This window comes from Lissotriton vulgaris, chromosome 5 (assembly GCF_964263255.1).
Source record: "Lissotriton vulgaris chromosome 5, aLisVul1.2, whole genome shotgun sequence".
Taxonomy (NCBI): Eukaryota; Metazoa; Chordata; class Amphibia; order Caudata; family Salamandridae; genus Lissotriton; species Lissotriton vulgaris.
The window spans coordinates 1946060519-1946086019 of NC_141693.1; the positions used below are offsets into that span (position 1 = coordinate 1946060519).

A 25501-nucleotide genomic window follows, 5' to 3' on the forward strand; every position below is an offset into this window, starting at 1 on the left:
CATCACACTCTTGCTACCCTGAGACATCACACTCTTGCTACCCTGAGACATCACACTCTTGATACCCTGAGACATCACACTCTTGCTACACTGAGACATCACACTCTTGCTACTCTGAGACATCACACTCTTGCTACTCTGAGACATCACACTCTTGCTACTCTGAGACATCACACTCTTGCTACCCTGAGACATCACACTCTTGGTACCCTGAGACATCACACTCTTGCTACTCTGAGACATCACACTCTTGCTACCCTGAGACATCACACTCTTGCTACCCTGAGACATCACACTCTTGCTACCCTGAGACATCACACTCTTGCTACCCTGAGACATCACACTCTTGCTACACTGAGACATCACACTCTTGCTACTCTGAGACATCACACTCTTGCTACTCTGAGACATCACACTCTTGCTACTCTGAGACATCACACTCTTGCTACTCTGAGACATCACACTCTTGCTACCCTGAGACATCACACTCTTGGTACCCTGAGACATCACACTCTTGCTACACTGTGGCGTCATAATAGGATTCTACTGGGAAGTCACGCTTTCACTACCTTGAAACATCACTTTTTTACTCACCTGAGACATCACACTAGGGCTACTCTGAGACATCACACTAGGGCCATACTGGGGACTCACACTCTCACTACCCTGAACCATCACACTAGGTTCACACTGATAAAGCACATTTGGGTTATCCTATGGCATGAGAGAAGATGCGCTAACAATTTCTGACACAATAGATGAGCCGCTGAACAACAAAGGCTATCCTTTAAATTTTATGATAGCAAAGCAAAAAGGATCACCTTTAAACCCTCCTGCATCAGTGCGCGGCGCCCATGCAGGACACTATGCCACCTCTGGCACAACTAATGGCTCACTGTCAGTGCTATATGGATGAATGGATGCTTGAAGGTTTGCTTTAATGCAAGATCCTACCATACTGCAAAATACATTGTGGCCAATTCACCTAGTGACTATCAGTCATCAAAGCATGTGGCATCAAGAGGTAGCGAGACTGTGCCTGGTGGTCAAAGATTCCTTAGAGGGCTTGCAGAAGATCACATGGGGTGAGAAAGGGAACGACTACGGTGAGCCATGATCATTATCAACACTTAATTTTTTGGTTTTGGGCTAGGTGTTGAGTGATGTTGTGGCGTACACCACACATTCTGACATCTCTTGTGGGCGGTGGGCTGTATTCGCACCAGTGATAGAGTTCACCCTGGTGTACAGGATGTGGTCTGGATCCTGAGAGGGTCTTCTAGATACCCCTAGCTGGACGTCGGTCTGGATCCTGGAGTAGACCACCTGCTCTGAAGCTTTGCAGGGCCGGGGGCTTCTTTTGTCATCTTTAGTACTCAGCGTTGCGTAGTGCAAGCATTCCTGGATCCACCAAGTGAAAAAGAAAACACAAGACACCTGTTAACATTGCAAAAAGGCAAACGTTGCCAGACGTCAACTCCTGACAGAGTAGTATTTTTATGACACACCAAAGCAAGCATAAATGTCCTTTACAGTTACTAGAATATGCATAATTTGGTCAAATGTACCTCTGGTCTTGACACGCTAGCCACCTGCCATCTATTTTGTGATTTCCTATTCTCTTGATAGTTTTCTTTCCCAGCAAATTCACATCACAATGTTCCCGCACTGTACTACAAACCTTTGTTCAATATTATTACCCTGACAGAGTGCTAAAAGCTGCAGAAGAAGGGGTGCACTCCAAGTTACACCACACCAATGTCTAATAGTGATTGTAGTCTCCTCAGACCTGGCTGTGGGCTGACTGACGGGTGTTGCAATCACCACTTTTAGCAAGTAGAATGGGTAAGTTGTGTTCTGAGTGTGTCCTCGGGCATCCAGACACTCTACAAGATTTAGACCATGTATTGATCACTGATGTGCACCCCCTTATTGTGCGAATACATATACACACACTCATGTACACACACATATGCACACAAATGCACACATTCACACACGCACACACATACCCAGGCATATGCATAATGCACATTAGACCGTTGCTCTGCCGAGAAGCCGACCGTCACCTCCTTGGCCTCCGCGTCTGTCCAGCTCATCTCCTCAACCATGCAGAAGACGCACTCAGGAGCCCCAACGGACCCCTCCCCCTCACATCTTCCACAGGGCCATCGCTGTCATTGCACCTGAACTAGGACGAACAATCAACTCCTCCCTCATATCCGGCATCTGCCCAGGCAACTGGAAGCGTGCGGATGAGAAACCCCTCCTCAAGAAACAAAACGGCCGGCCCAACTGGCCTGAAGAATGACAGGCCCATATCTCTCCTCCCATTCACAGCCAAAGTCACCGAAAGACTCCTGAACGTCCAGCTGACCACCTTCATCGAAGAAAACTCCATCCTAGAGTCATCCCAGTCTGGCTTTCTCAGCAACCACAGCATCGAGACCGACCTCCTCGCCGCCACTGACAACATCTGCATGCTGCTACACCAGGGACAGGAAACATCCTTTACCACGCGGATTTTACTCCGCAAGGCTTTAACAATGCGTCCGTTACAACACAAGTCGTAACTACGACTTGCGCTGGAGGGCGCTAGAGGATTAAGAATAGTATATTTACTATTCCAACACCTTCCCTAGTGTCCACGGGAATTGGTGTTAGAATAGTAAATTATACTATTCTCAGTCCGCACCCCCAACGCAAGTCGTGGTAACGACTTGCGTTGTAAGGGACGCGTTGTTAAAGCATGCGTTGTGACGGTATGCGTCATACTGTCATACATCCACCAGGGACACACCGCAGCCCTCATCCTCCTAGACCTCTCCGCAGCCTTTGACACCATCTCACATCGCACACTAGCCGCCAGACTCCACAACTCAGGAATACAGGGATCCACCATCGACTGGATCCAATACTTCCTCTCTGGCAGAACCCAGAGCATCAGACTCCCACCCTTCTTAGCAGTCCATGCCATGAAGGAACTTGCTTTGGCTTTCCCAGTGTAGTGCCTTTTTTAAGAGCACCTCCGTAGGAACGTCAAAGGACCGCCTGTCAGACAATAAGGAAACTCGTAATCTGGAGGGTACATGGCAGTCGAGTTTGGCGGTGCGGGGAAGTGGCATGCCATCCTGCTCCAGCACTGCCAAACTCATAATCAGGCCCTGAATCTTCACACACACATTCTTCATACACATTCTTCACACACACATTCTTCACACACATTCTTCACATACACATAATTCATACACACACACACATATTATTCCCACACACATTCTTTACACACATGCACACACACACACACATACACACACTCATTCTGGCAGTGACAGTGCAATGCACTGAGGTTTTACAGAGAAATCTCACCTGTTGTGGGGGTGCAGTCTGACCATGCGTGCCTTTTTTGCCTGCAAACAAATAGGGTTTTACAGTTACAACTCTATTCATACAGTCTCTGATCATTTTTACATGCCTAACAATAAATAGGGGTGTGCACAAATTGCATAATTTGCTTTTGTGTATTTATACAAAATTATGTGGAATTACGTGCATTTAAGAAAAATGTAAATCCATAGTTCTGTGCTAAATTTTAGACCAAAATGCATCCTCGCACCAATTTGCCATGAGAACATATTTAAACAAAAGCACTGCAAACAGCAACCGTTCGCCTTCTGTAGTTCACACACATTACCAGTAATGTTTTGTTAATCGTGAATGGCATTTAATTTACACAAAGTGCGAAATGGTATAATTTTCCAAGGCCAAACAATGCATTTCAGCTAGGTGTGACCAGCTTTGATTTGTTAGGAGGTCTGAAGTGTGTGTCAAAGTAACATCTGCCAAGAACTTTATCCAATTTACTACATTTCATGAGCTCTGTTATCTTCCTCCCTCTACTGAAACATCTTGATCTTCTCTTCTGGTTAAGGGCTGCATCCAGGAATCTTCCAACAATGAGGAGAGGGTGGGAAAAGTGTGTGGCATGGGGAAACATTGCAGCAGAAAGAGGTGAAGCAAATTGAGCAGTAGCTGAGCAGTGAGTCATGCCAGGCTATTCCCAAAGCCAGCTTACACGTGATTAATTTACACATGTCGTTTTTGCTATTAACAAAAGCAGAGTGCAAAGTTACTCAGAACTGTAGACTTTCATGTCTCCACCCCCTGAAAAAGGGGTGGAGCCAATTTTACGAGTATAGTTCATTACTGCCGAAAAAGATACATGGCCGACCTCTGATAGTGCAACACCCTCCCATAGAAAATAATTGAGACAGGGACTTAACAATTGAACCCATATAAAATATATTAAACAACATTATTTAAGAGAGGCACAAATATAAAAAAATATGATTTATTGTTTAACAGCATATCCAATAAATAATATGTATTATTTAATTATGTAGTATTTAAAAAGATTTTGATTGAAAACAATAAAAGAATAAATTGTATTTAAATATAATTAAATGACTTTCAATTAAGTCTGTACATTGCTTTTAATAATTGTTCATGCATAATATTTTTATTTACAGTAGGTGAAAAATATTTTTCTTAATGTAAACTTCATAAAAATATGTTTTATTAAATTTAATATATGTAAATTAAGTTAGCGGTGCTATAGTATTTTTATTTTCTTCTGCATTTAAATTGCATTTATATTGAACATAAAAATATTTCGATTCATGTATAATAAAGTTTAATTAAATTTTTGATATGTTCCATATCCTTCCACTTTAGCATAAGGTGATCTCCATCCTATGGTACTGTGAAAAAAATATTTTGCTGAAAAACAATAGTAAAAAGACTTTTATGTTAAATATGAATGCAAATTACTTTATATATTAAGAAAAAATGCAGCAGGACTATTAGCTTGAATGAAAATACTTAGTTTCATAAAATGACAAGTTGATGTTTGATGCCACATGCTGAGTTTGGGAAACTTATTTCTGGTTTGGTCTCCTTGGAGACAGATCACCAGAAAGGAATGGTATGGCTTGTATGTCATGATTCATATGCAAATATTTGGCCATCTATATATAGAGGTGGGCAGTAGACTTCGCAAAAGTTTGCTGATTTTTGCAACAGTTTGTCAAAAAGTCCGCCAACCACCGGGTGACTGAGTTTACCGCCCCTCTCACTCGGAAATGCTCATTGATATCAATTCAGGCTTTACATTCTCTGAGGTCTATTGGCCATTATGTCTTTTTAGGTGAAGGTTTTCCCTTGAAATATAAAAATAACAATCATACATAAAAACCAACAAGGCTGACATTCCACAGGTAGTGACTAACTCTCGCCTCAAGGCACTTTATAATCTCACAAACAGCCCGGACTTGCCGTCTTCATAATCAAAATTAGTCTGACATTGGGGCACCAGGGCTTCAACCGTAAGATAACCCACCAATGTTGGCATATTTGCAATGCTAATAAACATGCAGCAATTTTCTCCACAAAAAAAGGTGTCTTGTCTGGTTATTGCTCTAGGAGAATGCTCTATTGGGGAGAGAGGGTGTTTGCCGATATTGGCACTACGACATTGCACCTTGAGTAGCGATGTTTTTTTGACGTGAGTGAGAAAGATGCACGACTCTCAAAGACACATTACCTCCTCCTATATTTTTCCTTAAGTAATCACTTAATGAGGCCGCCGCACCTCACAGACACACCTAGTTCCCAAAGTTAAAACCCCCTCTGCCACCACACGACCTCCTGTTTTAGTTGGGTCTTTGCATATACCCAGTAGGTCGTGACTCTGTCGTTACTACAGGGTTATGTATTTTTTGTATTTTCCTGATCTGGTTTGATGCTCGGAGTCGGTGGATTGCTCCTTCACTCAGACTGTATTCAGCTATTCATCCTGCTGCTTGCTGAGTCGGCTTGAGTGGTGGCATGCTGCTCCATTTGGGCGAAGGTGGGGTTGTGCTCCCTCGCTGTAGAGCGCCCAATGGGAGGCGCTAAGGTTTGGATGAAAGGACGCCGAAGGGATTTTCGGCATGCTTCTGTGTTATTCTTGGCCCTGAGGGGTTTTTAATGAACAGGGCAGCATCAGAGGTGACTGAGCGCCTCTACTGTACATGCTGCCTGTATTAAGCCTCTGCAACAGCTTGGAAGGAAGTGGCTATGAGTTTGGACAGACTGCCTGAACTCTTCGGCCCAAAGGGAGTTTTGGGAGGCAGATGACCACCGGGAAGTCTGTCCCCCAGGCAGATTGGGAGGGTGGTGCAGTACTGGAACTGCCATTTTGTAGTGGGCTACATGCGTAGCCCAATTATAGCCCACACATATATATAAGGGAGTCATTTGGGCTCCCTGCCCCCATTTTAAGTACAGGTGACCTGGTGGTTCGTGACAAGGAGTGACTTGCAGAACTTGTGTGCTCTCATAGACACTAATCCTCCTATATGTTGTTGTTTTAATAAACTATACACAAATGTACAATTCAGCCCCTTTTATTATTAAAACTACTAATCTTTTTTGGAAAGCCATATCTGGTAATGCTATCAATTCTTGAGAGAGTTCATTGAGCTGTGGATATTATAAGACAATGAATACTGCAAAATGATATTCAGAGTTACCATAATTGCCTTCCTCACATCATTCACTAGGTCCTAGTGCTATCACCAACCGTATCTACCGATGGTACTAAACACCATTTGCTTATTTAGGGGTGGGCAGAACTCGGCAAAATATCGCTGAGTTTTTATGTAACACTGTAAATTCTGTGGAGTAAAAAGGTGCAAGGTACGGCCATCTAGAATCTATAGAGAAAGCACTGGTGATATTATCTCTGCTGAGTAATCTGGAGCCTCTAAGATAGGTGTAACTTTTCTGATACCTGAACCTACACATTTTCTGTAGCATTCATTAGCTTTTGTATGAAACTGTAATATATGTGTTATACCTGGTATCAGCCACGGCCGATGCAGGTAAGAGTGGTCGGGTGGGGGGGCAGGTTGGTGGGGAACCCGTGAGATGACCACAAAGGACAATTAAATTAATAATTAATTTTCTCTCATGGTCATCTCTCGAAATCTCCCCCAGCTGGTTCCACCACACTTACCTGCAGCGGCCGCAGATGCCTGGCATCCTTGGTGTTATAATCCCTAATATTTTGGCTTCAAACCTCCTGTTTTTGCTGACTTTGTTTTTGCCAGCCTTAGAATTCTGTGCAGTTTGCCACAGCTGACCAGTGATAAAGTGCATGTGCCCTTTCTATAAAATGTGGTAACATTGACTTATCCACAATTAGCATATTTAATTTACTTATAAGTCCCCAGTAAAGTGTGTTACATCTTCCCAGGGTCTGTGAATTTAATGATATTAGTGGGCCTGCAGCACTGATTTTGCAACCCACTTAAGTAGCCCTTTAAAGATGTTTCAGGCTTGCCACTGCAGAGCCTGTGTGTGCACTTCAACCTGCCATATCGACCTGGAAAGGTAAATTTCTTGCCAGGCCCAAACCTTGCTTTTTAATTCAAGAAAATCACACCTAGAGTAGGCCCTGGACAGCCCAGAGGGCAGGTTGCAATGTTTTTAAAAAGCAAGACGTGTGCTTTTCAGTGTTACATGTCCTGGTTGTTTTTCATTACTGCAAGGCCGTTATCTCTCTTAGGATAACATTGCGATTACCCTATTACATTTTATAAGTGTAATTTCCAAATGGGAAAATATAACTGACTCAACTTTGGTGTCTCTAGTATCATAATTTAAAATCCCAATTTATGATGACATCAGATTTGAAATTACAATCATGAAAATGCCACTATAAGTGGGCATTTTCTTTACTCAGCCATTTGGTGTCTGCAGCCTGTCTCTGATCATGCAGCCTGTCTCTGATGTATGGGTGTAGTTGGCCTATGTGTATTTCACCTAGACAGCCCCACACAATGGGAGCTTAGGTGTGACTTGATAGCCCATAATGGCAGGATGGGAGGGCAGAGCTGGGCACGGCCTCACTTACACCGGAATTAGCTGTATCGGTCCACACATAGGAAGGTGTCCCTTCTTGCACAAAAACAATCCTGCTTGCAAAGCAGGCACCCTAGCACCATGGTACAAGAGTGCCTGCATTCGTGCAAGGCAGCACATTGTGCGCCAGCGATGGGAAAGGGCAGGAAAGTTTTGCATTCTGATAATATGGCACAATTCTGCCATTTCCTTGCCAAGCAGCGCAGCAAGAACACTTGCAGTGCTGCGTCACAATTTGATAAATTTGTCCCAAAAACATTTTTGTTTTGCAGTTCTCACCTCGTTTTCGATTGCGTAAGCATCTGACCAGCAACACTGAGGCAAGAAGCAGGCAGGCCACGCCTATGCCGATGCAAGGTTTTATCCAGAATGAAGGAAATCTAGATCCCAGAGTTCGAGAAGCTAAAACGATGCAAAAATGATGAGCCATTAAGTCACAAGATGGTTTCAAATGAGGTGAAGTCAAAGTTGACAAACATTACTCCTCATGCAGTTAGCAAATGTGTATACTGATCAAAATTACACCTACGGAATTAATGTCATGCAAAAATGTATTTGCACAAGATTTTTTCTCAGTAAATGTTCTTCTACTACAGACGTCCAGCTAAAACTGAATTTCTGAATGTACTGTTTCCACAAAATTTACTTTTTCTGCTACCAAATTCTATTGAAAAACCCTTTGCAGCCTTTCTAGCATTGCAAATGTATGGATAAAGTTTTTAATTATTGTGGAGGAAAACCTTTCTGTAGGAAACTGTGCTGTTGGTCTTTGGGGAGCTTTTGAGAGCTGTTCTGTTACAATATGTTTTATTTTTTTATTAAGCAAACAGCACCACAATTCAACTTCAAAGGGCTAGTAGAACACTACCACCAACCTTATAAACTTTACTGTCTTGACACACAGGTGGTTTTATTCATGGGCGATCCAGACAGAAAATTAGCAGATTTTAATTGACAGGGAAGAGATTTCCATAGTTAGAAAAACATCTGCGTCCAACATGATCTTTCTGTGGTAATTCATGAAAAAGGACACTGCTAAATGACAGAGAAGAGAAAGGGGTGCAACAACTAGATGAGAGCTGATAAATGAGGAAATTCGCTACTGAAGAATTTGGCTTCAACTTTCCTTGGACTTCAATGTGAAGCCAGTGAAGGAAATAAGAAAGAGCTTGGCCTAAGAGAAGCATGGAGAATACAGTATCTCCTCTGCAGCAAGATTCTGAAAAAAAGCCCACAAATGAGCTTTTAAGGAAGACCTAGAAATAGTGCATCAGAATAATGAGGCCTGGGAACTTCTTGTGCAAAGATGGCTGACCATCTTCAATGTAAGGTTTAGCATGGGACATATTTTTCCACTTTCTAAAGCTGATTGATACAAATTTCACAGGTAAAACCACCTTTGAGATCCTGGGGGAAATAAGAGCCTGATTTAAAGTTTGGCGGGGGGTTACGTCATCAAGAACAGGATGGATATCCCGTCCACCATATTACAAGTGTATTATATCCTGGATATCCCGTCCACTGTATTACAAGTGCATTATATCCAATGACTCTTGGAATATGGCGGACAGGAAATATGTCACATTTGTGACAGAGTAACCTGTCAGTCGAACTCTTAATCAGGCTCTAAGACTGAGGGTGTGTGGATGTGATGAACACAGACCAAAAAACACCGTAATCATTGAAGGTAAAGAATCACACATTTGTGGCACGCCCTTAGCCTTGGGGGGAGGAATAGCACAAGTTTAAATGGTGGTGCAAATGTCAATGTATTTTGCAGGTTACACAGATCTCGGCAAAACTCTGTAACATTTTACTAGTAAGTGAACATTTTGGCAAAAAAAGTTTTAGATGAACATTTTTTCTGCATCAAATTTTATGAATATCATCTGACACCAATATTGTGTCATAAATATTGTTTACAAAACAATGGCTCTATTGAAGGTAATAATATTACAACCAATGAGATGATTTGTTTTGTAAATTATATTAAGGATGGAATATTTATGTCATAACATTTTCTGCATATGATATTCTGGTATTGCAATTTAAATTAGGAAATCTTTACATTTGCAAAGCTTGTAAAATGTCAAAAAACATTATGAACTATGCGAAGGAATAAGACTATAAATCAGTGCAGCTTGTGTGATTATATAAAGAATAAAGTACCGTGTGCCATACATCAGGAGGATATTGAAAGTCAGGGCCGGCTCTGGGGTGGTGCGACCGGTGCCACCGCACCAGGTGCTGACCTCCGGTACTGGGGGGGAGCGCCGTGTTTGCAAGGTTATTATTACTTCAAAGCATCTGCTGCCGCATTCGATTCCTCCAGAACAATTTCCAGGCAACCCCCAAAAAAATTCTGGATAACTCATGTGATTAATATTCTTTCTGATGAGCGATCAGAGTTTTGTTTAATTGGGGCTTTGACTCGCTATAGAAGAGCAGAGGGCTAATACCCATGTTGCAAAAAACAAGTACTGTGCAGATTACAAAGTGCATCGAATGTAAATAGACCAGTGAGTTACTTCTTTTAAAAGAGACATCAATGTGTTACTTTCAATTTATAAGTTAAAATCCAAATACAGAGCTCTTAGCTTTTAATAAAGAATTGCAGCACACTGCAAAATTTAGATTTGAGCAGAGATTAATTTTGCAAAAATGATTAATTTGGGTAGAAATCTAGTCTCATTATTAAAGAGAACCCCCAACTATGGTATTCCTTTTTAAATTTTAAGTTTGTGATAGTCTAGACCAATCACTAATAAACTATACTGCCTACCAGTATTGATGACATGTGAATCCTACACCTTGTAGTCCTCTGTTTTATGTAACATTTCCTATATACTGATTTGCAAACATATGATTGATTGTCTCTCTGTAATGTGAGTGTGATGCAACGTGCTCTGACACCTACACTGGTATGAATGGCGCTATATATTAAGTGTGAGCGGGAAATCCGTTACGCTTGCGGATTTTGCGGATTTTTGGGAAATCCGCAATCCGCGAATTTTGCGGATTTCCCGCAAAATCCGCAAAAAAAAATCAGCGAACGTAACGGGTTCAAAAGTTGAACCCCCACTCATGCAACTATTTTACAATGGCGCCAGCAAGCTGCCAGCGCCGTTGTAAAATAGTTACAAAGTTAGCTTACACAGGAACCACTAGATAAAACGAAGCAGGTGCTGCTTTATTTTATCTAAGTGCTTCCTGTGCAAGCTAACTTTGTAACTATTTTACAACAGTGCTGGCAGCTTGCTGGCGTCATTGTAAAATAGTTGCATGGCTGGGCACAGGTCTGCAGCTCACTCAAGGGACCCCTGCGCCCTTCGGGGCGATTGCATAGTAACACACACATGGTCGCTCGAACTAGTTGATGCTCAAATTCAGTGACTCATTCATTAGCCCAAAAACAATCGTGAGCGTCGTCGAGGCTGGACAGGTGTGCCTTCTTCCCAAATCTACCGTGGAAAATCAGCTGTGATGCTGGATAGGCTTTGCATCCTTGACTTTCACAAGCGCAATACCCGTGCTGTTCCTGTGACCAGGAGCTTCTTTCTCTTCATCTGCTGAACTGATCTTTCTCTGACCCTTTATTCACACAAGAGGCACATACCCTACTGGGCACATTGTGTTTGCACGGGTTTCTGCAAGTTCGTACGCGTTTTGTACAATTTCGCAATTTGCGAAATTGTACAAAACCCTCGCGAACTTGCAGAAACCCGTGCAAACATAAAAAAAATCCGCAAATTCGCGGGAATTCGCGGATTTTGCGGATTGCAAGTTCGCAAATCCGCAAAATTCGCGAACGCGAGATTCGCAATATTCGCCCATACTTACTATATATGCATTTAGGAGAGAGTGCTATATATGCATCTGAGAGAGAGTGGTTATGGAGCTTTGGGCACTGTTGAAGGGTGGTGGTGATGGAATCCGTGGTGGAGGTGGTCATGGGAAGGGGGGGGCAACAAACATTTTTGCACCGAGCCCCACCAGCTCTAAAGCCGGCCCTGTTGCAAGTCATTGAGGACTTCCATATCTATTTAGAGGGACAAGGCTGAAGTCTGAGTTCCTCCATTAGGTGACTTGCAATATCCATATCATGTACACAGGGGGCACTTTATCCCATAAAATACATGGTCACACTATCACCTAAACCACTTAAAATCTTGGTGCATAGCTCTTTCATATGAAAGAACATGTTTACAAACATGAAGAGTAAAAATAGAAACTCTGGTGCAAAATGAAACACATCAAAAGATATGTGCTGCAAAACGATATTAGAAACAGTTAAATGAAAGCCAGTTTCTTTTAAAGAAAAGCTGCAGTAGCTCGGACTGTGCAGAAAGATTCTAACTTATAATTATCTAAAGAGTGCAAATAAGATGTTATTTCTGCTTGTCATTGTAAGCTTGAAAAATAGAGCAGGAAACAGAAAAGCAGCGGTTTATTTTTGTTGCTTTAAACAGCTGCTGCATGACCTGACCTGACATTCACCTGGCTCTGGCACCAGGCATTGTGACATCGGAACTGGACTGTAATAACTTATTACAGTTGGGTTCTGACGTCTTTTTATTATAATCGCCGACTGGGTGCTTCTCAAGTTGCCGATTATAAAGAAATTTGAGACAGGTGTTTATACAGGGATTGCAGAATCCCATGTATGTCAACAGAATAGCAACTGCCCACCTTGAATAAGGTAAACTCAATGCCATTGGAAGCTCCTGCAGCCACAGGTTCTGCAGTTTTGAAACGTTATGGGAGGGGTGCCTATTTGGTGATTATATTAACACCTTGGCTGCTAGAGGTTTTCCCCTCCTGTGCTGAGCCTCATCGAACCCCATTGTTCATGACGAGCTCAGCTCGTCATAAGCACAGTTCAACCATGCCTCATGACGAGCTGAGCTCATCATGAGCATCGAAGGGGTTCAATCAGCAGGTGCCGTCTTGGAGATGGCCTCTTACCCTCTTGCACCAACAGATGAGTCCCGTTTCCACACCCTTTGCTGTTATTTTGGAAGAGCTCCACCTCACAGATGTATGTTCCTGTGTCATTGGCTTGAACATTGTGAATTTCCAAGTTGGCCTTCTTCTGCGAGGTGAAGATGGTGCTGTCCGGCTTGAAGACCCTTCCGCTGAACTTTTCACTGCTGTTGGTCACCTCGGTCATAGAAGAGGAGGAGGGTTTGATGAAAAACCATTTGTAGCCTCCGATGTTAAACTTCCCGCTGCTATTGAAGGTGCACTGTAAGGTTGCTGTATCACCGGCTGTCACAGTTGTATGCCTCGGCTGAGAGATTGTAATGCCCTGTAATGAAATCCCTGAAAAAATCATGAAAGCTCATCAAGTTATTTTTTATGAAAGTTTTGCTGACAACCAGGCACACATGAACCTTCTATGCTATGGCTATGGCTGAGCAGCAGGGCACAAAACACAAATGAAGAAATACATAGCTGTAAGAGCAGGATACCACACACCTCCCTCCTTTAAGGAGACAATAACACACAACACTCCAAATAAGAAGGAAACACTCATCATCATAAAAATAGATATATTAGGAAAGTGTAAATACAGAGACAAATCATACACTTACACAATCTCCCCTTTAGCAAGTGGGTGAAATACATGTGCCCCTACGGGTGCAACACATATTCCCTAGGAATAAATGGTGCAAAGTAAATGCCCCATCACCAGAATTTGTACGGGGAGAACCAGGGTGCAAGACATGCACCCCATAAAATGTAACTGTATCACGGTTTGGACAAAAATGCCCAAGACCAGTATACGTAAATAGTACTTGAGGTTATATCCAATATATCCCATCACATAAAATGCAAAATGTTGATGCTAGAAATGTTTGAGCTTAATGCAGATGCCCATCACCAATAAAAGGTAAGCACTGCGTGGAGTCAAAACTAATATGCCCCATCACATGTGAGAAAGGTCTGAGCAAAACAACAAGCCCCACCACCAGTAAAATTACAAGTAAAGATTGAGGGGCCCATTAGGATGTCGGGCGGATTGCCTCCGCCAGGGTAGCGGTGGCCACCGCCACCCTGGCGGAGGCAATCCGCCCGACATCCTTCCCTGCATTCCCCCCCGCCATATTACGATGGCGGAGGGGACCGCAGCAGTGGGAAACACCGCCCGCCTGTTTTCCACCCCGGTCGCCTTGCGGCCGGGACGGAAAAGGGATAACATGGTGGCGGTGTCTATCAGACACCGCCAGCCATATTAGAATAGGCATTTTTCAATGCCTGTCCGTGGCGGCAATGCCGCCACGGAAAGGCATGCGGTGTGCACTCTGGGGGGCCCCTGTGGGCCCCCAGAGTGATGGCCAAAGGGGGGTGGCACACGGGGGTACCTGTGGTACCCCCCTGCATTTGCATAATCGCAGCGGCAGGCACAGCGCGGTGCCTGCCGCTTCGATTATGCAAATGCGTGCATTTGTTTTTAACATTGTGGCGGGCGGTGCAGTGAGCACCGCCCACCACAATGTTAATTTGAGGAATACGCCCGCCACTGTGGCGGGCGCATCCTAATGCCAATGTCGGGACCCCCGCCCTTTAGGCGGGCGGTCCCGATCTCCGTTACGGTGGTGGGCGGTCTTTTTCCGCCCGCCATCTTAATGGACCCCTGAGTTTGCAAGATGTTCCCTCAAAATGGTGTGTAAGTAAGTACCCTCAAAATGGATTGCACATACATACTGTTGGGGTGTAAGCCAGTACTAGTAGAAGTAAATATGGTTTGTGTTACAGGAACTTTGCCCCATCACCAGAAACAGTAAGACTAGTTTGGGATGCAAATTACATGCCCCTGCAGTTGTAAATGTATTTAACGTAAAATATTGTAATAAGTAGCAATAGATAAGGACTGCACACGGAGTAACACTCACACTCTCTATGGCCTAACCCACATGCAGCACACATGAACTTACTCCTTAGCATACCAAGTTAAGAAGTAAGCATAGTAAAAGCACAAATTCTGCAAAATTCATAACTTTTAAGACACATACAGAGATAGAAAATTAAGAATGTCTTAGCTCCTTACATAAAGATCTCTCCAGCCGACATTCCCATTGTGCAAATACATCGCAACCTGGAAAAAAAAATTCAAACTTTCCTAAGCAAAACCTTTTGTAAGCAAAGCTACAAAACACCACCAAAGACACCTCTTTAGACTCCTTAACTTAAGAGCTTGCAGGACCCAATCAAGAAAGTTACTAGAACAGGCAAAAAAAGAATGGGAAGAAAAGAATTGGAGCAAATTACTTGTAGCAGCCAGAAACAAGGACCATACGGGCTTTTAGAAACTGTTAGCCTAGGGCAGTAAACTGGGGAATTCTATCCTTGACTTTTACTTGGACCCAGGCACCTGGCAAAACCACTTCACAACATTATACTCAGATATCGTTGATCCTGTTCCAGCTGATATCAACAACCTCTCAAAACGAAATTGGTATGGACTAAATGGCTCTACTTACTTTACCTTAAAAGACACAGAGGCAGCAATAGAAGCAATCAAACTAGGTCAAGCCCTTAGCCCGGACAAAAACCCAGGAGATATGCTGAGGCAAGGTTTGGGCACCTTATGTAAATTTGCTGTGCAACACTGTTGCTGCGGGTGCACCTATACCTGAAACATGGAAGGAGGCTGAAATTATTCCTATTTTTAGGTCGAGCCTACAGCGGCAGCACGCATGCGCTGCTCACTTTGCGAGGCATGCAGTATTGAGTACAGAGTGGAAGCTTCATGGAAGCTCCGCTCACTCTTCGCCCACTCTCCGCCCATTGACTTGTGTCTTTGTCCTCTGTAAATGCTGTATTTTGATCAATTTGTAGGCTTATTAGGCCCTCCTTATGACGGCTATGTCATCATTTGTCACCTTCCATGGCTACTGGCCCCTTTACTTTGAGTGTTACACGGTACGTGGACTGTGAGCACTCCTTTTCCCACCGCCAGCACTCCCATTGTTCGTGGACCCACCCTCCCGCCCATTGTTTGTGATGCAATATGCAATAGGTCTTGTGTAAATGCGAGTCCTATTGCATTGCAAATGCTTATTTTTGAATACTTGTCAAGAAAAGTTAGTGCTAGACTTTGCACTGGTTGAAAGGATTCTTTACAGTACGCCCTGCATCTTGAAAAGCTTCACGAGACATCACATAGCGTACAAACCCAGCACTCTGAAACCAGCCTAGAGAGTGTCCGAAAGGACAAGCCAAGACAATCTTGCAGTAAGTACCTCTGGAAGTGCAGCGGGTCCCAGACACATCGAGGAATCGTATAAGTATAGTAACTGAATTGTTCTTGAAAACCTTTCACAGGTCTGTCACGCTTCAACCCAAACCCCTTATTTCTCATTGTCCCAGAAGGAAAGCTACTAAAAGTATTCAAAGTGTCTCCAAGTTTGTGGAGGAGACGCCTCGTCGCCTCTTCAGAGTAGGGCAGTACACGCTCATAGTCAGACAACAAATTAATAATATGATATCCCCACCGAGCTGAGATTTTCGAAAGGATCATTGCCCTGTGTATATACCCTTATTTTGTGATCTCACATGACATCCAGTGAACACAACAATACACAACTGGAGTAAAATACAGGGACGTCACGCTAATCCTCTTGCCAATAAAATACTTCAAAACACAGTACACCTCGGAGTATTCAAAGGAATGAGTTACTGCTCATAAACTTTTTGCCCACGTTTATCAATTCACTGTTAGTTAGGCATGATATAAGCATTTGCAGCCTTTAGAACTCATTTTTCGGAGTCGGTTATTTACCATTTCCCGCATCAAAAGTATACTTTGTTAAATGATTTAATTTAACTCGTATTTCCCTACACTAATCCACCAGTAATACTTTTGGGTTCCGGTGTAGCTTGCTACTCGCCGAAAAGCGCTTCGACGTCTCGTCAGGGGTAGTAAGAGCTGTATAAATAATTGTAATTACATTGATGCAAACCATGACATAAAACTGAAGGGCAGACCAGTCCTTTTTTGGATCCACGACATGGCTGCAAATGCCGACCAAGCTCCACAGGAACTATATATCAGAGAGCATCACAAGGCCTGCTTCTAAAAATATGTGCGCAACTCTGACTTGAACACACAAAACGTGAAGGCTGCGGGCAAAATTCTGATTCTTAAGTCGGCATCTGCTGTTTTTTGTTGTTTTTTGTGCTGTGATGAATGTCATGAATGTCATGAATGCCACAGATGGAATTTTACTGTACCCGTTACACCGATGCAAGGGGTTTGGGTGTTTATAGAGGATTCTTTCATACAAATATGTTGCACGTACACAAAGTGGAGTGTTTTTGGCTATTTGCAAACATTTGCAATGCATTTCCCACCTCTTGTGCACTTCTAAACTTAAGCATATGCAATGCCCCTGTTTTTAAGGCTAATATGTCAACCGTTTACAATTAAGGTTACTTTCTTGTGACTGAAAAATAGAAGGTAAAGGTGAAACTTCACACTAATGCCTGTGATTTTTTTTACGATGCTAAAATGCGAGCAAGTATGGTTAATGGTTACATATATGTTAGGGTAAACTACACAATGCAATCTCTTTTTCACTGCTGCAACAGGAGCTTCAGATTGTATTAAAGATTCAGAGGTGCATGTGGCAGATAATCTGTTTTTGGTTTCCTGTGTCAGTATGTGCATTCCTTTTACTATACTGGTATAACTCTCTTAATCCTGAATGCAATATTTTGAATTCTCGGGGTTGAAGGTTATATCAGAGCTTTTCTGCAGACATTTAAACAAGGAAGAAAAACGTTCCACAGTGAAACACCATCAGTACAGTCTAGTGCATGTCCCTCTGTCCTACATAATCCACAAAGTCTGTAGCAGGCCAGCCTACAGAAGACATTGTCTGACACTATTCCTACTTTACATTGCGGACAGTCCAGCTGATAATGTCTTTGGAATTGAAAGCAGAATGTTGATCGGCAGATGAAAAACAGCTCCCAGAACTTGAAACTCCAAAAACCCTACAACTCCTGGGTGTATTTGTAAATGTAAATGTGGGATACTTGTAAAGCGCACTGTTACTCTACCCGAGTGTCCTGGCGCTATAGACCGCTGGGGAACCCGTCTTGGTTTTTCCTGTGAGATAGTCCCTTTCTGGGTATCTCCAGGGTGAGACCAGGCATCCCTGGCGTCTGTGGGGGGCTGTTGTGGAGATGAGGTAGGCTTAATGCCCAGAGTTGCCGAGTGTGTTCCCTGGTTAGAGTAGGCACTGAGGCGAGAATTATCGAGTCCGTTGACCCTGGTCCAAGACCCTGCCGCGTTGGGAATTGAACCCTGGCCCCGGGCTGTCCTCTGCTTCCGGGTCTGCCGCCTCTAACCAGTGAGCCACACCACTCCACTTCAAAATGAAAGAGAATACAAAAGATAACAACACAATGCAGAGGTTGGGAGGAATAATCATCGCCCCTGTGTCTTTAAGAGAACTGAAACCTTTGGGAATGCTAGTGGGGGAGATTTTGCATTCGATGGCAGGACTGGAAGCTCAGTTGGGACACGTTTAATGCTAGACAGTCACATTCTGAGATAAATAAGCCAGATGCTTGTAACTGACGACTCTACAAACAGATGCATAAGACTAGTCTGCTGCTTTCTTAATGTCCTACAAGCTAAAGGAAATAAAAAAACTCTCAGACGCATTAGCTCCTCTGACTGAATAAGCACCAAAGACAGATGTAGCTTCTTTACTAAATCATTCACCGTATAACCATCTTACTAGAGATGGGGAAGAAATCAAAAGCTGTGAGCAAAAGAGGACACGAAAGCCATACATAGCCTGTGTTTCAGAAAGTCAAAGACATTTAACAGTACACTGTTCAACATCATGAATAAAAAAGGAATAAAGAACTCTGATAGAAAAGTATTTGGGGGCGTGGCTTCGACACCAATCCAGATAGCGGCGTGACTACGGTACTCCGCGCCGATCTTCCACACAAGTTTTCGTTTCACGGAGAATGCGCCTCTCTTCTGACTTGAAGATGTAGGCTTTAGGATCTCTTCAACAGAGGAAGCATTTGGTCTCCTTTCCCGCCGCTTTTCTCTCGTTTTCGGCACCCGCGGCGATGCGAGCCATTTTTCTTCACAACAGCCGACATTTTAGATCGCCTTCATCATGCGGATTGCTTCTCCTCAGAAAATGCAAACCATCTACTGACTGGAGAATAATGGTGACTCACTCCTCATTTCTTTTACCCACTACTTCTCTTGGCATATTCTAGGTACTTCAGGGGTCATAATATGTTCTTGCTCACTAACGACCGGCATTTTATGATTTCCTTTTCCTCATCCTACCTGTGACACTCGGTCAGAATTTGACTGTTATCTGTGATTTTTTATTGAATTTTGATTTTCCTGAGGTATTTTTCACAATGTTGTGCTATCAGTGATACGAGGGTCTTGGATTATTTTCAGTTTCCAGTTGAGTAATTATTATTGAAGCCACTGCATCTTAATAAGCTCACTTTGCTCATCTGACCTGACTCCCTTATTACATAACATAGAGCTTAGGCATTAAAAAGGTGGACCCATTGACCGCAATTTGGATTTGGCACTTTCTTTTCTTCGCGGGTCCCTTTGTTTTTTCCACTGTGTTACCTTTCAGAGCTCAAAGTTCTAATTATTGCTTATTAAATTGCTTTTGCCTCTTCTATGGTAAGATTCAGAAACCTTAAGCTCACCCCATCCTCCAATCTTATTGCTCACTCTGATTCGGATTCTGCTGCCAACGACATGGAGGATATTTCGCTCCAAAAATCTGAATACTCTTTTTCTCTACACTCTTTCCTATTCACTTTATTTCAATTTAAAGAATGGTTTTATCATGGTATGCTTAATGAATGTTCATATTTATACCTTTTGGTTACCCTCCGTGTTACCTCATTGAATATTAAAGGATTAGGTAATCCTATTAAAAGACAACAGGTGCTTACCCATTTAGCTAAATTACAAACTGACATTGCATTACTGCAAGAATCGCATTTATCTGAGGCTGAAACTTCCAAACTTAAGAAATGTTGAGTAGGAAATGTATTTTCAACTCCAGCCCTTGGTAAGAAAAATGGTGTTGTGATTCTCTGTCACAAAAGACTTCATGTTTCTATTGTTCATCAAGAATCTGATTCTGAAGGTTGTTGGGTTATTGTTAAACTTCTTATCGATAAAATACTCCAAGTTATTTTTAATGTATATGGCCCTGTTTCCATTGACAGAGTTTTCTGGATGCAGATCTCTGATAAATAAATTTTGCTTGATGATGACTATATTATTTTTGGTGGTGTTTGCAAGCAAAATCATGACCCCTTATTGGACAGACACTCGCCTGTTAAATTTGTAAACACTAAAATGCACTCACAATTTACCTCCACTATACGTCGTAGGTCTCTAGTCGATATTTGGAGACTTTGTAACCCGGATCTCCAGGAATACAGCTACTTCTCACCTCCACACCTTAAAGTAAATCTTTAGCTCAACATGTTTTCCACTCCGGTATAGGATCTATTTTAATATTGGATCACGCCCCTGTTTTTGTTGATTTTGATTTGATACCTCTTGACCCACATTCTGGTAGATGGTGCTTTAACAACTCATTACTTGGGGGCCCTAACTTCTCTAGCCAATTCAATTCTTTTGCCACTGAATTTTTTGTCATTAACGCTATCCGTGATTTTTCCCCTGTAATGATTTGGGATTCTTTTAAGGAAGCTGCTAGAGGCTTTATAATGATTTTTTTTCTTTTGAGATAAAAACTCCTCACTTACTTAATAATTAATAAAATCATACAAGTACAAAATACTTATTATCACTCTAGCACTCAATCTTCATTAAACAATCCTATTGATGCCAAGCTCACCTTTAATAGACTATCGACAGAAGCCGCTTCTTCATATCTGTTAAAGAGGCCTTACATTTCCAGACTTTAAATCTTATCACTCTGCTTTTTCTCCCTCTGGCTTTCTTCAGACTGCCCCACTAATCCTCCAGTTTGGGTTTCTATAGAGGAATCTCTAATCACTCCTTTTTCTTTTTAGGAAATTCTTGCTTTTTCCAACAAAATTTCCTTTTTACGCTCTCTCATTATTTCTTTTACTCGTAGAATTTTAACTTCACATATACCTTACTCATATCCTTCATCGTTTCTCTTTCTCATCAACCTATTTGGTGTAATACATTATTATGTATTAAAAATCATACTATTTATTGGAAGACCTAGAGATCCAAGGGCTTGCTTTGGATTTCCCAACTTTTGCATGATAATCATCCTCTATGCTTCTCTGATCTTCAAACATAAAAAAACCTGTGTGGGTAAAATAATGCTAAAGACATAGAGGTTGAACTTCACATTTATCCGATTTAAGACAATATCCTCATAGTTTTATCCATTTTATTTTGTTTTTTCTGTATAAATGAGTCTCCAATGTGTATTTCTCCACATTTAATTAACTGATAAAAGTACGATTTTTAATACATAATAATGTATTACCCCAAATAGGTTGATGAGAAAGAGAAGAAGATGAAGGATGTGATGAAGGTATATGGGGAGTTAAAAATACCAAAATAGGCCTTCTTTGAATGAATATTTTCTACTGTCAGTGATGAGTGCCATGTCAGTAGGTGTACAGATTGAGAGTTAGGAGAGATGAAAAAAGATACTAGATTTCCTAATTCAACTTAATTAAGTGCAGATCTACAGTTATTTATGCTCTTCTGCAATCATATAACACTATTGCGCTGTATACTGCAAAACCCTTTTGGACATTCAAATGCAAGTGTACATTTATCAGTTAATTAAATGTGGAAAAATACACATTGGAGCGACATTTATACAGAAATAAACAAAATAAAATGGGGAAATACAGATAAAATTGAGCAAAAAATTTATATGGATAAATACAGACAGATATGTTGAAGAAATAAATTCCATAAAACCGGTAGCCCTAATTATAATCGTTCACACCGTCCAAGTTTGCTGCTATTGTGAACAGCTGTTCAAAGGTCTTCACGGATGTTTCTCTTTATTAGCGCAGCGCCCACTTCATCCTTACATTATTATTAGGTTAATTTGGGGTAAAATATGCAGCAAAAAAAAAATTTGCAATTTGTAGGCACGAGGAGAGGCAATGCAGAGACTCGAACTCGGTTCCCCACGGTCTCCAGTGATATCACTCAGCTCCTGCTTCACTCCCCATAAAGAGATTATATAACCGGAGCAGCTGCCCTCTGTCTCCCATTTGTGGGGCATCTCCGACCCTAGTTTATATTGTGTATGTTTTTGCTCTCTACGTGTGTAACTTGCTCAAAGACCAGAATGCTCTGGCAGGAAGGACCCTATGCTTATGCTCGTGCTCAATTTGAAAATAGATCATACACATAGGGGCCGATTCCTATCCGGGTCGGACCGGCTCCGAACCATGTTCGGAGCCCTTCCGACCGAATCAGTCAGTGCCGGCCGGATTCCATTCCGACCAAGCCATTCAATCAATCAATCAATCATAACATTTGTATAGCGCACTACTCACCCGGCAGGGTCTCAAGGCGCTAGGGGGAAGGGGGTCCGCTATTGCTCGAACAGCCAGGTCTTGAGTTGTCTCCTGAAGGCGAGATGGTCCTGGGTCAGCCGAAGATGGATAGGGAGGGAGTTCCAAGTCTTGGCCGCCAGGTAGGAGAAGGATCTACCACCGGCGGTGGCTCTTCGGATGCGTGGTACGGCGGCGAGGGCGAGGCTTGTGGAACGTAGCTTGCGGCTGGGCGTGTAGAAGGTCAGGTGGTCGTTGAGGTACTTGGGGCCCAGGTCGTGGAGAGACTTGTGTGCGTGGGTGAGGAGCCTGAACGTGATCCTCTTGCTGATGGGGAGCCAGTGCAGGCCCTTCAGGTGGCCATTCCGATGGGCTTGGTCGGAATGGAATCCGACTCGGATTTCCGGATGGCCCACGACGGGCTTGGAAACTGTCTTTGGGGGCCCCCGATGGGGCCCCAATGGGTGCAAGGCTGCCGAATGGCAGCCTGGGGGCACCTATGGTGCCCCTCTGTGGTTCCCTGCACCCGGTGTCAGGCACCTTGGCCTGCATTGTGAAGTACACGAGTGCGACCAAAGCCTGTTTGGTCGCATCGAATTAGCAAAGCCATAACCCATGACAGCAGGTCGGTGGGTTACTGCTCCTGACCGATGTCGGACGGACCTGAGTCTGTCCGACATCGGAATAGGCCCCTTAGAGTCTTTTCTGGTGTACAATGCAGATGCTGTGTGTTCTACAGAATAATGTACAGCTTGATTAGAACATCCTTATTTGCATATTTTATATATATGCCGTACATTCTCAATTCACATAAAAATACAGTAACAAATGTTCCAATAAATGGAAATACATGCAGAAATTAACATTACATTTTTCTGTATGATTGTGATCAGCTGGATCACTGACAGAATATCAAGGAGCAAAATATTGACCTGCCGAAATATAGAATGCCAGAATATCGAATTCCTATCTACAAACAGGTAAGTACAAAAATATCAAATCCAAAATATCGTTGTAAATATTATAATTTGTAAAAATATTGTATTTTTTAAATGTCTTAAAAGTAATGTAAAATTAATGAAATAATAAACATAATTAACTAAAACATACTTAAAAATACTTAAATACCCTTAACATTATAAAATTATTAATGTTAGTGAAAAAATAAACATGCATTTTAATTTTTTAATACATATATATATATAACAACTAAATATGAATTAAAAAAAATCTATATTTTAGCGTAGGATAGCGAGAAGGGTAAAATGTACTATTCCTACTCCTGTGAGTGCAACAGTAGGGAAAGCGTTGGATAGCGGGAGGGTAAAAATGACTATTCCTACTCCTGTGAGTGCAACAGTAGGGAAAGCGTTGGATAGCGTAGGGATAAAAATTACTATTCCCACTCCATAGAGAGCAACAGTAGGGAAAGCATTGGATAGCGTAGGGGTAAAAATTACTATTCCCACTGCAATAATTACATAATTACAATTAAATTACTCCCCACACTATTCCCCTATAAACCCACAACCGGCTCCGAATAATACATTAATACAATTAACATAATCATCAATTAATAAAAATTAATTACCAATTAATAATTAATGAACAATACATTAATTATCAATACCAATAAATAAAAATAAATATTTACTTAATTACAATTAAAATATGTCCCACCCTATTCCCCTATAAACCCACAACCCAGTACAGAACTAAAACGCAAAATTAAATAAAAAATAATTAATAATTCCTAAAAATGAATATTTAATTTTGTATAATTAAATTACTTCCCACCCTATTCCCCTATAAACCCACAACCCGCTAGGGAATTAAATTATGCAAAAATTAAATAACATAAAATTCATTACTTTATAAAATTAAACATACATTACAAAAATAATATACATGAAATATTTTAATGCCTATAAGATGCACTTTGATATTTTGACAGTCGATATTACTTACCTGCATTTCGATATTATTAACTACTATATTATGTCCATTCGATATTATGTCTATTCTATATTTTGAATTTGATATTCTGTCCATTCTATATCTTTTTTCGATATTGTGTCTAGTTACCGATCAGTTTTTACAATGTGCGACCCAGCCATATGCAAATCAGTCTTGACCCTGCTCATGGGAACAGTCCAGCCCGTACTGCCAGGCCAGGGTTTCCCTGGACTGGAAACAAGCATTCTAGGACTGGTTTCAGGGTATCAAACCCTCATCAGCTAGGCTAGCTTGACTCCAGTGGCATGGTGAACACAGCACACATGTTTGGGCATACCCGTCCCACTTTGGAACACAAATGCAAACAGAACAATTTATGGATGGAATGCTGACTCAATGTCAAAAATTCACACCCAGTACGGAGATCTGGGCTTAAATCCATCAATTTGTCGCGCACCATGCCAAGCAGTTTAGACCAAGACATATGCTAATCAGTCTTGACCCTGCTCCCCTTGGGAACAGTCCAGCCGGAACTACCTGGACCCGTAACAAGCATCCTGAGACCGGTTTCATCCCCCCTCATCAGGCAGGCTAGCTTGACTCCAGTGGCATGGTGCTCACTGTGCCACTGGATTCAAGCTAGCCTGGCTGATGGGGGGTGATACCCTATAACCGGTCCCAGGATGCTTATTTTGGTCCAATATATTAAACCCGGATTGGTGGCAAATGTTTGCATTGTTCAGCATTCTGTTCATCATCTTTTCTTTTTTTCTTCTTGCATCTCATATCATCATCATTTAAACTTTATCATATTTTTTGATAAAAATCATAAAAGTATACACACCAAGCACAATTCATATATATTGAAGAAGAATACATCATACAATATGGTACAACATAATAAATAACATAAAAACCATCATTTAAACTATTGCACAACAACCCGGAAAATAAAAATAAATTGCAGCATTACAGAAAATTCATATTTATAAAATATGCAAAGAATTAATGGACAGAAGCTAAAAATAGT

General features: G+C 41.9%; 1 protein-coding gene across 1 annotated transcript in view; it reads right to left on the reverse strand.

Moving 5' to 3' along the window:
• Positions 1-862: 862 nt before the first annotated feature.
• The window catches only part of LOC147717829 (uncharacterized), a 413385-nt gene continuing 388746 nt past the window's right edge, over positions 863-25501 (reverse strand). Inside the window, exons 3-6 of the mRNA XM_086919884.1 lie at positions 12931-13287; positions 8245-8367; positions 3370-3410; positions 863-1401 (exon numbers count right to left, since the gene is read on the reverse strand). Of these exons, the coding sequence (XP_086776010.1) occupies positions 1150-1401; positions 3370-3410; positions 8245-8367; positions 12931-13287 (773 nt within the window). The 3' untranslated portion in view covers positions 863-1149. The remainder of the gene's footprint in view (positions 1402-3369; positions 3411-8244; positions 8368-12930; positions 13288-25501) is intronic.